The sequence below is a fragment of the Mobula hypostoma genome, chromosome X1 (assembly GCF_963921235.1).
Source record: "Mobula hypostoma chromosome X1, sMobHyp1.1, whole genome shotgun sequence".
Classification (NCBI taxonomy): Eukaryota; Metazoa; Chordata; class Chondrichthyes; order Myliobatiformes; family Myliobatidae; genus Mobula; species Mobula hypostoma.
The window spans coordinates 4,892,134-4,907,216 of record NC_086128.1 but is presented as its reverse complement, the minus strand read 5'-3'; the positions used below and the strand labels follow the sequence as shown (position 1 = coordinate 4,907,216).

The 15,083-nt window shown below is 39.0% G+C and overlaps 1 protein-coding gene across 6 annotated transcripts in view; it reads right to left on the bottom strand.

The window, feature by feature from the left end:
• The window catches only part of LOC134340352 (rho GTPase-activating protein 27-like), a 280,428-nt gene that overhangs the window by 133,222 nt on the left and 132,123 nt on the right, over window positions 1-15,083 (bottom strand). Inside the window, exon 1 of one of the 6 annotated variants that reach the window (XM_063037498.1) lies at window positions 11,155-11,390. The exons of the other annotated variants lie outside the window; for them this stretch is intronic. Coding sequence (XP_062893568.1) covers window positions 11,155-11,175 — 21 coding nt within the window. The 5' untranslated portion in view covers window positions 11,176-11,390. Of the gene's footprint in view, window positions 1-11,154; window positions 11,391-15,083 lie in introns of those variants that run through there. 6 annotated transcript variants of the gene reach the window in all.

The window sequence follows — 15,083 nt, the reverse complement described above, 5'->3', positions numbered from 1 at the left end:
AGGCAACAGAACCCGTCATTACCCATTACAAGAGTGTTACGGTTGAGTGCAGATGATCGAGAGTGAAAACGATCAAACCCAGAGGAGATCAAAGTTGAGGTACAAGAATGGTCAGCTTTTGATTTCTCCACAATTGCAGATTGTGACTTCACATTTGGCGATGAACAAGTTAATGCCTTATGTCTAAAATATCATGAATTTCGAGCTGAAAAAATTGTAATAGTTAGACAGTTTGATGATTTCAAATTTTCCATGCAAGAAAAAATTAAATCCAAACTGATTTCAAACTTTGCTCAAATGGTGGCATTTCTGCTTCAAATTGAACAGTTTTGAGACTTTGCACAGTTGATGGACATTGGGGGAAACTTTCTTGCGCCTAGTGTGGACAGTGAGCGAGGTTTTAGCCTAATCAATCAACTCAAAAACAGGCTGAGAAACTGTTCAGGTGAATGCCATTTGGATGTGTTAATGAGAATCAAAAGCTATCAATGGGATAGAAGTTCTATTAGTCAAAATAGTTTACAAAGAATGAGTAAATGACAGAGACAGGAGAGAGAAAAAAATAACTGAGTGACTTAGATATGATAAAAATTAACTATCTCCAACCTGATGGCATGAACATCGACTTCTCTAACTTCCGTTAATGCCCCTCCTCCCCGTACCCCAGCCGTTATTTATTTATTTATGATTATGATTTTTTTTTCTTTCCCATTTTTTTCTCTCTTTTTTTTCCCCTCTGTCCCTCCCACTATAACTCCTTGCCCATCCTCTGGGCATCCCCCCTCCCCTTTTTTTTCTCCCTAGGCCTCCGGTCCCATTATCCTCTCCCTTCTCCAGCCTCGTATCCCTTTTTCCAATCAACTTTCCAGCTCTTAGCTTCATCCCTCCCCCTCCTGTCTTCTCCTATCATTTCAGATCTCTCCCTCCCACTCCCACTTTCAAATCTCTTACTATCTCTTCTTTCAGTTAGTGCTGACGAAGGGTCCCGGCTCGAAACATTGACTGTACCTCTTCCTATAGATTCTGCCTGGCCTGCAGTGTTCACCAGCATTTTTTGTGTGTGTGACATAAATATGTATGCTATTTTGTTGATATTCTGTGCAGTTTTAAGTCAAATATTTTGTAAACCTACATAAACTGTCCCATGTGTGCATTCAGTGCGCACGTACTTTTGTCCCAGGAAAAAAATTTGCACAACATAAGATTTTTGCGCACACTGGCGACTAAAAATTAGAGGGAACATTGGCTGTGGCCTGCTCCAGGCTTCATGTCTATGGACTCACTTTCATTCTGAATGCTGTTGCTTGCTTTTATTGTTTGCATGATTTGTTTTTTTCTTTCTGCACATTGGGTGTTCATTGGAATATTTTTTTGATGGGTTCTTTTGGGTTTCTTGCTTTGTGGCTGCCTGTAAGGAGACGAATCTCAAGGGTGTATATTGTATACATACTTTGATAATAAATGTACTTTGAACTGTGAAATTTGTGCTTCTCTTTCCCTCTTGATGGAAAATTCCCAAGATTTAGTTTTCATTGTTTGACATCAGTCTGGCAGCATTGCCCTGTAATATTAACTCAGTTATAAACAGCTTCCCTCACCTTTTGTAAGACCAAGGCAATTCATTGGAGATTACTCTATGTAAATCAGAGATTTGAACAGTTGGGACTGGGTCCAAGAGGATGTCTCAAATGGCTGCCAGGTACTTGCCACTGTATTCTCAATACCTTCATGTTAACAATTATTTTAACAGCTGTGTTTTTGGTAGGGGCCTCATATTAGTTTTTAAACAGCTGGGGTCGATGGCATAGTTCAGGTCACAACACCACTTTAACTGCTGTCAGGAATTTCACAGGAAGTAGTATTTTAGTTCATTTGGCTTGGAGCAAATGAGCCTTAGAGGGAAATCCAGAGCTAGCCTGTGATTACGCTTCATGGCCTTGGACTCCTGCCTCCAGAAGTTTGATTCCAACTACCAACAGGATTTTGGGAGGAGTCTGACTTATCACCCCAAGAGTCTTATGGGTTGCTTACCTAGACCTGCTTACTGATGCACTGAATTAACATCAGAGATAATGCTACATGGCACGGTAAATGGCTGATGATGAGGAGCATTGCCTAAATATTTGTAACAGTCTAAATTTCTAAGATGCTACCTTTTAAACCATTTCTGATTTGGGAGTAAATACATTGCAACAAATAAAGCACTTTCATTTTGAAAGAAGCTTTCTAATCCTTTGGACAACCCAATGACATTCCTTTTGAAGCACGGTCACAGTGTTAGAGACAACCAACAGAAAAGAGCCCAAAATATCCATGCTGACAATGGGTAAGTGCTTAAAGAGTCATTAGATATCTTATGTGCTGAGTTTTTAACCGATGTATTGACCCTTTTACTTGAAATCGATTAATGCTTCCAATTAAACTGCAGAGCAGAACGTCATTTCATACTTGTCAGCTGATGTCACCAATCTCTGGAAAAGTTTTCACATTAAGTTACAAAGCAAATATATAAAGAATGCACTGTATTATCTGCTTATAAGTGCTTATAAGTATTTTTGAGAGACAAAACATGAAATTGAAAATTGGATCTGGCTTAAAGGGAAATGTTTTTGTTTTACAATAACAGCAGAATAACAACGTATATGATTCAATGAATAACCGTGACCATTTGGAAACTAGAATTGGTTTTGGTGTTGTGACTCAACTCAAGCTGTTAGATGGTTGGCAGTTCTGCCAGGAAACACCACTATCAATGCTCAGGCATAGCATGTCTCAGACTTCTACACTTGTACAGCCAAAGGTAGAAAACCTGTTCATGTGATTGTCTGCTCCATCAGAACACAAACTCACCATTGTGCCCCGCAACATAACAGCTCCTGTGCATTTCAGTCAGAGTCCACACTGCCCCACAGGATGCCTCTTCTGCGTGAAATATCAGCACGTCCAGACTTTCACATCCAAAAAGCAAGTGCTGTTGGGTGGTGATTTCATACATTGAGTCTCCGTAATAGGCAGCATTGAGGATGAATGAGCCCAATCAAACTGAGTAAGTCTGAGCTGTTCCACATCCTCTACTTTTCCCATCAAATATCTACCATCTTTCAGAGTCCAATGATCTTTTAGTTTCAGCCTTGAATGATTATTCAACCTTACTTCTTCTTTTTGATATGCTGTGCCCTAATTCCAATGTACGAAGGGAAATAAATATTTGTGTTTTAAGCTGCCCAAGAATGGTATATAGCCAATGAAGAACATTGAATTGTGGTTACAACTGTAATGCAGGAAAATCACAGCAATCCGTATAAGACCATAAGACCATAAGATATAGGAGCAGAATTAGGGTATTTAGCCCATCGAGTCTGCTCCGCTATTTCATCATGGCTGATCCAGGTTTCATCTCAGCCCCAATCTCCTCCCTTCCCCCCATATCCCTTCATGCGCTGCCCAATTAAGAATCTATCAACCTCCGCCTTAAATATACATAAAGACTTGGCCTCCGCAGCTGCCGGTGGCAACAAATCCCACATATTCACCACTATCTAGCAAAATAAATTTCTCCTCATCTCCGTTCTAAAAGGATGTCCCTCTAAAAGGAGCCGAGAAGTAATGTTGCAGCTATATAGGACCCTGGTCAGACCTCACTTGGAGTACTGTGCTCAGTTCTGGTCACCTCACTACAGGAAGGGTGTGGAAGCCATAGAAAGGGTGCAGAGGAGATTTACAAGGATGTTGCCTGGATTGGGGAGCGTGCCTTATGAGAATAGGTTGAGTGAACTTGGCCTTTTTTCCTTGGAGCGACTGAGGATGAGAGGTGACCTGATAGAGGTGTATAAGATGATGAGAGGCATTAATCATGTGGATAGTCATTGGCTTTTTTCCCAGGGCTGGAATGACTAGCACGAGAGGGCACAGTTTTAAGGTGCTTGAAAGTAGGTACAGAGGAGATGACAGGGGCAGGTTTTTTTTACACAGAGAGTGGTGAGTGCGTGGAATGGGCTGCCAGCGACAGTGTGCTATGTGGTAGGGTAATTCTCAACAGTGTCTAGAGTGATCGGCACAACATTGTGCGCCATAGGGCCTGTAATGTGCTGTAGATTTCTATGTTTTATGTACTACTCTCCAGCATCGTTTTCCAGAGTTTGATATCCACTCTCGTCTTTCTTTTACACTTCATGTGTCTGAAGAAACTTTTGATATCCTCCTTAATATTATTGGCTAGTTTACTTTCGTATTCCATCTTTGCCTTCTTGATGACCTTTTAGTTGCCTTCTGTTGGTTTTTAAAAGCTTCCCAATCTTCTAACTTCCCACTAATATTTACTCCATTATATGCCCTCTCTTTGGCTTTTATGTTGGTTTGGATTTCGCTTGGTAGTCATGGTTGTATCATCTTGCCATTGGAATATCTCTTCCTCTTTGGAGCATATATCCTATGCCTTCCAAATTGCTTCCAGAAATTCCACCCATTGCTGCTCTGCTGTCATCCCTGTCAGTGTTCTTTTCCAATCAATTCTGGCCACCTCCTCTCTGTAATTCCTTTTACTCCACTGTAATACTGATACATCTGACCTTTGCTTCTCCTTCTCAATTTTCAGGGTGAATTTGATCATATTGTGATCACATCTCCCTAAGGGTTCTTTTACTTTAAGCTCTCTAAACAATTTTGGTTCATTGCACAGCACCCAATCCAGAATAACTGATCCCCTAGTAGGCTCAAACATGAGCTGCTCTAAAAAACCATCTGGTAAGCACTCTAGAAATTCCCCCTCTTGGAATCCAACACCAACCTGATTTTCCCAATCTACCTGCATGTTGAAATCCTCCATGAATATTGCAACATTGCCCTTCTGGCATGCATTTTCTACCTCCCATTGTAATTTGTAGACCACATCCCTACTACTGTTTGAGGGTATGTCCCATCAGGGTCTTTTCACCCTTTGAGTTCTTTAGGTGTATCCACAATGATTCAACACCTATCGACCCTATGTCATTTCTTTCTAATGATTTGATTTCATTTTTCCCCAACAGAGCAACGCAACCCCCTCTGCCTTCCTGCCTGTCATTGGACATTAATCTCCCAGCTATAATCTTCTTTCAGACATGATTCAGTGATGCCAACAACATCATACGTGCCAATCTGTAACTGTGCTACAAGTTCATCTACCTTATTCTATATACCACGCGCATTCAAATAGAACTCCTTCAGCCCTGTATTTGCCTGTTTCGATTTTGTCAGCCATTTACGTCACAACTGATCCTGTTGGCTGCAGTTTTGCCCTATCATCAGCCTCTCCTTGCTAGGAGTCTCACCACACGTTGTCTCTGTAAATCAACTACCTCATCTTCAGCACTATCACTCTGGTTCCCAATGCACAAGTTCCAATTACTTTGGTGGAATTTAATTAAGGGATTATATTTGCCACAGAATAACACTTCTGATTTTTCTGAAGTGGTTCAGGATCTTATAAATTCATAGCAGGAGCTGCCAGGAGCTTTGTTTAACACTGCTTTGCACATGGATCTACATCAATGATTTTGAAACCTTACATTTATAAATTGGGTCTTGAATTCAGAACCCTCTGATTTACGTCCAAGAGCATAATTGAACTCATAATGAAGGACTGGAATATGTTTGTGACTGGGAGAAGATCTATTTAAATGTAAGCACTGTTAACATCCCTGTCGGAAAAAAAGTGTAGCTTAACTTATAAGTCCAACATATTTAGCAGACAAGTGTTGGTAAAGAAGAGAAAATTAAAGGAAGTATTAGGGAGAAAAGAGGTGGTGCTTGCAATTCCTAATAGAATTCCTCCCTTCATTCTCCTTGCTCTCCTGTGGAAATTCTTAAGGTGCTACATGTTCAGGGATTCAGAAGAAGACACTGTTAGAGAGTTTTCTGGAGTGAGGTTATATAGCACAAATATTAACTTCAGCAACCAACCTTTAGACCTGAACATGTTTTGTAGATTAAATTTGAAATGCAGCTTTGGACAGTAGGTTCCTAAAGCTGAGCAGTGAACTGCAGTTAACTGAAAAACCAGACAATGTTGATTAACATTTATTTTGGATGTCTGGAGTGTAGGTGCAAAGAAGGTGGTGGGAAAGTTATAGGTGATTCAAAGGAAGCATTGTAGATACATTGTAAATATAGAATTGTCTTTTGATCTTTAGCATATAAAATGTCAAGCAATACTGGGCCCTCTCTTCCCCTGAACGGTCTCAATATGATGCCTGCTGTGTCTCCTTAAGAGAATAAAAGTCTGCTTCATATCCACCAGCTGCGTCTCTCCGGTGATTTTGTTCACATTACAACAGACACTTTTATCTAGTTAGTTTTCTGCTTCCCGAAAACCTGACTCACCATCTTTCCATTATAGCATCTATCTGTCAGAGATGATGCACCAGGATCCCAATTATGTTGGTAGCAGTGGCTCCTCTGTACTTTGGCCAGATGATTTCCTTTAGTCATGAATCCAAGTAGTGAGAATTGGTAAGATGACTACCAACCCATGTTTTCAACTGTATCAATGGGATCCCTGAAGAGAGGAAATTATTTATAATACGTAGTGTTGTTTCATTTAATCTTCTTAGAAAGATGGGTAACTTTCATGAATGCTAAAGCTTTCCTCTCCTTTGAATCCCAATCAGCTCAGCTGTCTTCATCGTCAACATCCTAAACACCAGTACCTGTCCTACATTATTTCTCAGTGCACTTTCAACATATTATATCCCTTTTAATAAAGGAGCTTTTGTTCTGTAAGAAATAATATTGAATCATTTTTTGCTGGTTTATATTCACTACTTGATTTTTTTTCGCAAATTGTTTGTGGATGTTCACCATGTGGACATTGTCTGGTGCCTGGCCTATGTTGCAACAGTGATTACACTTGCAAATGATTTATTTGTCTGTAATGTGCTTCAAGTTGATTTGAGGTGGTGAAAAGTATTATATAGCTGTGCCCCCCCCCCCCTTGGACTGACAATCTTATGTTCATTGTCCTTCTCCCAGTGTTGTGTGTTATATCTTCCAGAAGGACATATGCCAACTCAGAGATGCATGGTTATCTGTTGCAAGAAGAGTAGAACACTATCAATATCCTTTTTTCAGATTTGACAGAAAAAGCACAATTTACTGCTGGATGATAGACTAGCCAAGAACCAACCGTCTAGACAGAAGGGAGAATATACATCAGAACACTTCCTCATAATCTGTTTGATCATAAGACTGCTCTGAATTTTTCCAATCACATTTTAAAAGGAGGGTATTTACTGCAGTGTGTTAATAAAGGAAAGGTTCCAGGATATAGGAGCAAAAAGCAAACTTGTAAAGAAAACATTTGAAAATGTTCTGCCAGATTCTTACAACAATTGTAACCTTTTTTGTGAGTGAACATTATATCTTCTATAGGAGTGAATTTAAGAAATATAATAAAAGATAAATACATACACATCTGGTTAACAATCAGCAGCAGGTCCTAAAGTTAAAATAGAATTGCTGGATTATGAAATGTGATCTGATTCTTTCTCTAGTGTGGCTTCTTTTGCACTTGAAACAATTACATATGAAATTATCCAGCCACCAGGATATCTGCTTCTGGCAGCATAGTCCTGGTACCACTCAGTAAGTTATTAAGTTTGATAATGACCTATTCTTCTATTCCCTACTCTGTCCTCTTAACTCTTCTCCTCACCTGTGTAGCACAGCCCCCTGGTGCCCCTCCTCCTTCCTTTTCTCCTATGCTCCACTCTCCCCTCCTATCAGATCCCTTCCTCTCCAGCCCTTTACATTTCCTACCCACCTGGCTTCACCTATCACCTGCTAGCAATCCTCCTTCCCTTCCCTTCACCTTATTATTCTGGCATCTTCCCCCTTCATTTCCAGTCTTGAAGAAGCGTCTTGGCTGAAGACATCAACTGTTTATTCATTTTTATAGATGCTGCCTGACCTGCTGAGTTCCTCCAACATTTTGTATACTGTATGCTTCTTTGGATTTCTGCATCTGCAGAATCTCTTGTGTTAATGACCTATCCCTTAAATAATCATAAATATTGGTCTAAGTACAATTGCAGACCTTCAAACCATTTGGAAGCCTTGACCACAAAGCACATTGTAATATTTTTGCTACATCTACATTATCTAGCAAGCAAGCTATTTTTACACAATCAGTTACAAGTCTGTAAGCCTACATAGTCATGCATCATCTAAAAGTGGACAAGCTATTGCAGTGGAATGTAAGAGCGCTCCATTCTGCTGCAAGTAAGAAAGCTGAGTTGAACTTGGACCAATAGTCAATAACCTGTAAATACATAGGTAAATGGCAACTAATTGAAGATTTTCTTACTGTAATGATCCTTGATGTAAAGTTTTGTAAACAGTTACAAAACTTTAACGTTATAAAAGCAAATGTTGATACTGTACATCACCAGCTTGAAACAAAATAAATAGATCAACTCTTGAAAATATCAAAAACTTGCATTTATGCAATGCTTTTAAGACAATAAATGTCTCAAAAGTGCTTCATGTAAGAATGTGATAAACTAGACACCAAATCAAAGATTAAGAAAATGGTCAGAGGTAAATTTAAGGAAGCTATGAAAGAGGTACAGAAATGAAGGAATTTAAACAGGCCTCTCATCTAGTGGAAATCAGTGATAGTATGAATAAATGACTGTGATTAAATCATGCACAGAATTTTTGACATTATATTCTGCCATAGCCTGGGCTTTCCACAGACTACAATAGAATTTCAATCCAGTGAGCTGTTCATAATGTGGACAGTTTGCAAGTCAGAAATGCGACCGCAACAGAAGATGCCTGCAGCCTCTCTGCCAAATGCCCAATCATATGTATGGGGGGTGCTGTACAAAAGTCTGCTCTTCACAACTGAGCAGGATCTGTATGTAGATTGGACACAATCACTTGGTAGCCCCATCTCTATTCACACATTTACACATACACAGTAACAATATGCCAACAGACCATTTGACCGAGTCAACCACTATGCCAGAAAAATTCCAATTACAAAGCAAAATAAAACAGAAGTTACTGAAGACCTAAAATAAAAGCAGGAAATGCTGGAGATATCCTGCAGATCAGACAGAATCTATAGAAAACAGCAGAGGCTGAGTTAATGAATTCTGAGAAAAGTTCTGACAAAATATTAACAACTTGAAACTTTTAACTCTGCTTCTCACCATCTGAGTATCTGCTGAACTTTCTATTTTTGATTCCAATCAACATTTACCTTCTATACCGCATATCCCTTGAAATTGTCTTCCTCAATTGCCTGTACAACGTAATCTTGAATCTAGCTCAATCTGTTAAGCAAAGAGTGCCCTTCACAGTTTGTCACCCTGTATAAAGTTTCCTGGATATGATTTTGCCTTCATTCTGCTGCGTCTCCCACTTGTCACTTGGCTACTGAAAATGATCGGCTTGCCATTTTCTTGATCCATTCATGTTTAAACATTACCTTGTAATTTACATTGTTCTTATGAAATTGTTATAGGTACAAGGTAAGTGGACATTGTTGGATATGACTGTTTATTTGTCATTTTCTTTGCAGTTTAATAATTAATTATCTGCTTGTATTTTAATTAGCCTTTATATATACAGTATAACAGTTTAATATGCCTCCAGTGACTCTACAAAGTATAATTCAGAAAGCTTCTTTGTTCTTTTGTTAAGTGAATGAGTATTTTCTTATTGGTTAATTTTTTACTGCAGTATTGAAAAAATATTTTCTAATTGGATTATTGTTATTTATGGAATTTTCTTATGGTATCTTTGGGTATAAAAGTAGCTGTTTTATGCTAGGCACCATCTTTAATTCCTCTCTTCTTCCAGTAGTAAGAGCCCCCCGTCACAGTTCTGGTCCTTTTTCCTTTGTTCGATCAACTCTTAATACAACAATCACGAAGCAAGAAGATTTATGCCTTGTTCCTGACTTCTAAAAGAACCTTGGATTTAAACACCAGAATCAGAATCCAACAACATCAATATAAAATAGAGGTTCATAAAAAATTCCTTTTGCAGAGAGTGATGAATCTCTGGAATTCTCTAGTCAAGGGGGTTGCAGAGGCTATATCATTAGATATGTTTGTACTTAAGGTGGAGGTAGATAAGTTTTTGAGCAATTGGGAAATTGAGGGCTATTGGAAACTGGCATAGAAAAGATGAGGCCTGGAGCAAATTGGCCATGACCATATGGAATATTGGACAGGTTTAAAGGGGCTGAGTGGCCGACTCCTACATTTATTTTATTGTATTCTTGTATAATCTCTTATGTAATGAATCAATGCCTTGCATCCAAGTCACCTTATTGCAAGGAGTCTCATACTGCAGCATAAAGGGCATATAACAATTCTATCAATATCAACTTGTCATTACCTCTTGACTTTTATTCTTCTATCTCGTGCAATGAAACCTTGAATTCTATTCACTCTTTTTCCATTATCTATTGCTTTTAAGAATGTTTACATCCAAATCCTTCCCCACAGCTGAAATGCATTTAGTGTATTGCTACTGCTGACATTATTTTTATTGAAGTGTTTCGACATATTTACTTTCCTTTCTAACTCCTTACCCATTGCTTGTTTCCAGTGACCGACACAGAACGTTATGTTGCACATTAAAGAATTCTCCTACTGCTTTGCCCTAGTTACTAGAGTTGAAGAGTACTGAAGCGAACATAAAGCTGAAAGAAAACACCAAGAATTGGCTGATCAGCGAGACTATAGAGCAATCTGATTTTGAGGAGGTTAACTTGGAGATCCAATGAAAAAGATCATGTCAGGGAGCATAGATATTCATGAAATGAAAAACTCCCCAAGTCCCAGACAAGTCCAAACCTCCCATAATACATTATTTTACACAAATACACAGCAAGTTGTTTCACATAAAATTGAAGGTTCCACTAACGTCTTTCAATAAAAATTCCGGACAAAACATGAAAACAAACAACAGTTAATTACTTTCAGAGGAACTAGTTAAAGAAAATGAAGGTCCAAATCCTCTGTCCTTCCTCATATTATTCCAAGGTGTTTTCAACTGCATTACCAACAGAATTCACTACCAAAAGAAGAACCAGCTCTAGTTCAAATGAAGATGAGTTCAACTCTGAGTACAGTACAAGTAAAAAAAGAAGTAACTTGCATTTATGTGGCGCTGCATCATGTCCCTCGAATGTCCCACAGCACATCACAGCCTGTAAAACTGCTTTTTCAGTGTTGTCGCTGTTATTCGGTGATAGCTAGTTAGTGCACAGCAAGATCCCATTAGCAGCAAATTAAGTTAATACGCATTGAATTTTGTTTTGATGATGAAGGAAAGAAGACAAAGAAAGTAAAAGAGAAAACAATCAATCACACATTCCAGTCCTTTCAAAGAAATTCCACAATTAGCTTCTGTCCAGAATAAGAGGTAAGTGACTGAACAAGGACAAGGACAGTTAATGTGTAGTCTTCTGGCACTGCAGGCTTAAACAACTGAGGAAGTACGCTGCAGTGACACTTCCGTGTAAAGCCACAATACGAAGCAGAAAAAAACTTCTAAAATTCAAAACAAATTTTAGATGAAAGTGCTGAATATCCTTATCTGTAAATCTAATAATGCCCATATAAGGAAACTAGAGGTCTATGGGATTGTTTCAGATATAGTTAACAAAAGGCATGCTTCTCTGCTATAAATTGATGAATGTAGCATCCGTAACAAAATAGAATGACAGAATCATTGCCGCAAAGTAACTATTTGATCCATTTATCTCATGCCAGCATCTTTTAAAAATAGGGCAATTCAGACTTTTCCCACAGACTTGCAAATATTCTTTTCTTTCAAGCCCTTACCTATTTTTTTTTGAAAAATCCAGTTCTGAGTCTGCTTCCACCACTCGTTCAGGCAGAAAATAATCACTACTACTCCTCGTGTGAAGGTGCTCTTTATGTCACCTTTGTATCCATTGCCAGTCCCTATCGATCTCCACTACTCTAGTTCTTGACCTTCCAATCAAGGGAAATGCTTTCTCTTTATTCATTTAGTCTATACCCTTGCTGATTTTGAAAACTTCTGTCAAATCACCTCTCAAATTTTTCTGCACTGTGAAGAAACGTGCAAGTTTCTTTATTCTATGCACTTAACTGAATTCGCTCATTGCTAGGAAATGCCTTCCATACCTTCTCTAAAGTCTTCACAAAATTCATAGGGTGAGGTACCCAAAATTGGGAGGCAGTTCCCAGCCACGACTGAACCTGCTTTAGGCAAGGGTTCAAAACAACTTCTTTGCCATTGTACTTCAAGCTCCCATTTTCTCGTTCTGACCTGCCATCTTTATAGATTTGTGCTCAAATCTCCTTCAAAACTATGTCACATTTTTGTGTGTTACATATTAACAAATTTGTATAGGAAATAAAACATTAATGGAATGCAGGATCTGCTAAATCTATAGCTTTCATTCCGGAGACCCTGGTGCATTTGGTGAATATCTGGCAAAGAACCCAGATTTACACTTTGGTGGTCAGTACGGGATGCTATTCTTATAATTATTAGTATTGTCTCAGTGGCTACAACATCCACATACAAACAAGGGCTTTGTAACAGAGCTGTGAAGCTTGCTAAAGGAAACCTTCCTTGGTATGTCCCAGATTGGAGTTGGAAATCCTATTCAATAGGTATCTATACAATAATTTAATAGACCATATTTTCCTTGGGCCCCGCTCCCATTTCCACACAAAAGTCCTCAGTTCATCTGTTGTTCGATCTCACCCCATCCAGCAATCTGCAAATTCCATTCCCTGCTAAAGCCTGCCACTGCACCACTTGCCAAACTCCAAATCAATCCCACTATTAATCTTAACCACCAGCAAACCCATCACAACCTCTAGATCAAATACTAACAGCCTCCAACTACAACCCTAACTAGATAATTCAACCTCAGCAGATCATTTCCCTCCAAAATCCATAACTTTGGACCCTACACTAAAGATGGTCAGGTTCCCCATCCTTAGCCTTGGCTATCTTCTTTTACCAGCCCAGTTCCCTCTTCACATCTGCTGGTTAATAGGTGGCCGGTGGTGTAGTGGCATCCGCACTGGACTTTGAGGCGAGTCGTCCTGGGTTTGAATCTAGCTGGCTTCTTGCACGCTTTCCATCTGTGCTGGGCTGAGTGTCGAGCTAGCAACTCAGCCTCATCAAAAAAACTGACAAATACTAAAGAAATGGCAAGTTTCCACAAGGTGCGGAAAGAAACAACTGCTGGCTAACTCTGACCTGAGACCAGTGAGATCTTGCCCTAGCCCAAGACCTAATCCATTTTCATATCACCTACCCTCCTTCAGAAAACCTACAGACATCTCTTCAAAACCTGGTAGCATGTAGTTTACAGCCAGCCAGTCTGTCTGGTACCTTGATCTGAACCTCTGTATGAAGAGTAGCATGTTGGATACCACAGCCACCTAATCCATCTTGTTTGAACAGTAGATCAATTTTCTGCAAAGAGATTGTAAGATCAAAGGCTTGAATGAAAGTCAAGTCAAATAAAGTCCAAAACTGTCAACAGTTCAATCTGCAAATACAGAACTTGTCCTACGTTGCTCAGTGGTTGGATATTGTGGTGAGGCTGAACCCACACTCTACAGAAATAGAGCAAACTTAAATCTGGTGCCATGCTATCCACTGGCAATGACACACTCATACCGTTCCTCCTAGAACATATAAAGAAACTATCTGACTTGGAAAGTCTTAAAAACCAGCCCTGGTTATGAAAACCTTTAAGGAACCAACAGAAGAATATTAGAAGATCATTCAGTACATCAAGCCTATGAGATATTGGCCAGTTTGCAGGTTCTCCAACTATTTTCCTCAGTTGCATAAGCCTTCATGTTACAGTCTAACAAGCATTTACCAACATGCTTTTGGGAGTTTTTCAAACTTCCATTACTCCTTTCCAAAAGCATGCTTTCTTACATCACTCTTTAAAGGACTGGCTTTAATTTTAAAATCTCATTAGATGAAATAGTCCCTTCAACACCTGGTTAAATCCTTTCATTATATTAAGCACGTCAAGTAGATCGACCCTTGTCATCCTACTTTAAGATGCTAGTATGGACGAGAGGAAAATAGTAACAATAAAACCAGATCTTCTCCCAGTCCGTAAGACTACTGCCACCACATAGGTCTCATCACATAGGAAGTGTCAGTAGCGCTATACTGGTTACTTTTTAAATTGTGATGTAAATGCACTTTATTATTGGTTAATTCATTTGTGGTAATATTACTTTGTGTTGTGCATGTGAGTTATATGTACTGTGTTGTGCACCTTGGTCTGGAGGAATGTTGTTTCATTTGGTGGTATACAAGTGTATAGTTGAATGACAATAAACTGAACTTGAATGTGCAAAATGTCTTTAACCTATGATATTTATATTATATATAAAGATACATATACAACACAATTTGCAGAGGATTAACGCATGAATTGCTTGAACAAGGAAAATAACCTTCAAAACCCAACTGGGGAAAATTACGCAAACACGAGCAAATCTGCAGATGCTGGAATTTCAAGCAACACACACAGAAAATGCTGGTGAACGCAGCAGGCCAGGCAGCACTTATAGGAAGAGGTACAGTCGATGTTTGGGGTTGAGACGTCGACTGTACCTCTTCCTATAGATGCTGCCTGGCCTGCTGCTTTCACCAACATTTTTTGTGTGTGTTGGGGAAAACTACTTTGGAGTTAAGAGCAAAATGGACATAATTGGTTCAGCTGTCCATTAAGAAGATTTTCCAAGGTTTATTTTTATTGAGATATGCATAAAACCAGAATCACAGTTAGATTTATTATCTTTAACATATCTCGTGAAATTTGTTGTTATGTGGCAGCAGTACAATGCAAGCCATTAAAGAGTTACCATAAGTTACAAAAAGAAATAAAATAAATTATGTAAGAAAGGAATAGTGAGGTAGAGTTCATGGGTTCATGGACAGTTCAGGAGTTTGCTGACAGAGGGAAAAAGCTGTTCCTAAATTGCTGAGTGTACATCTTCAGGCACACATTAAACTGAAAGCAAAAACAGAAGACTAAAGGTTAG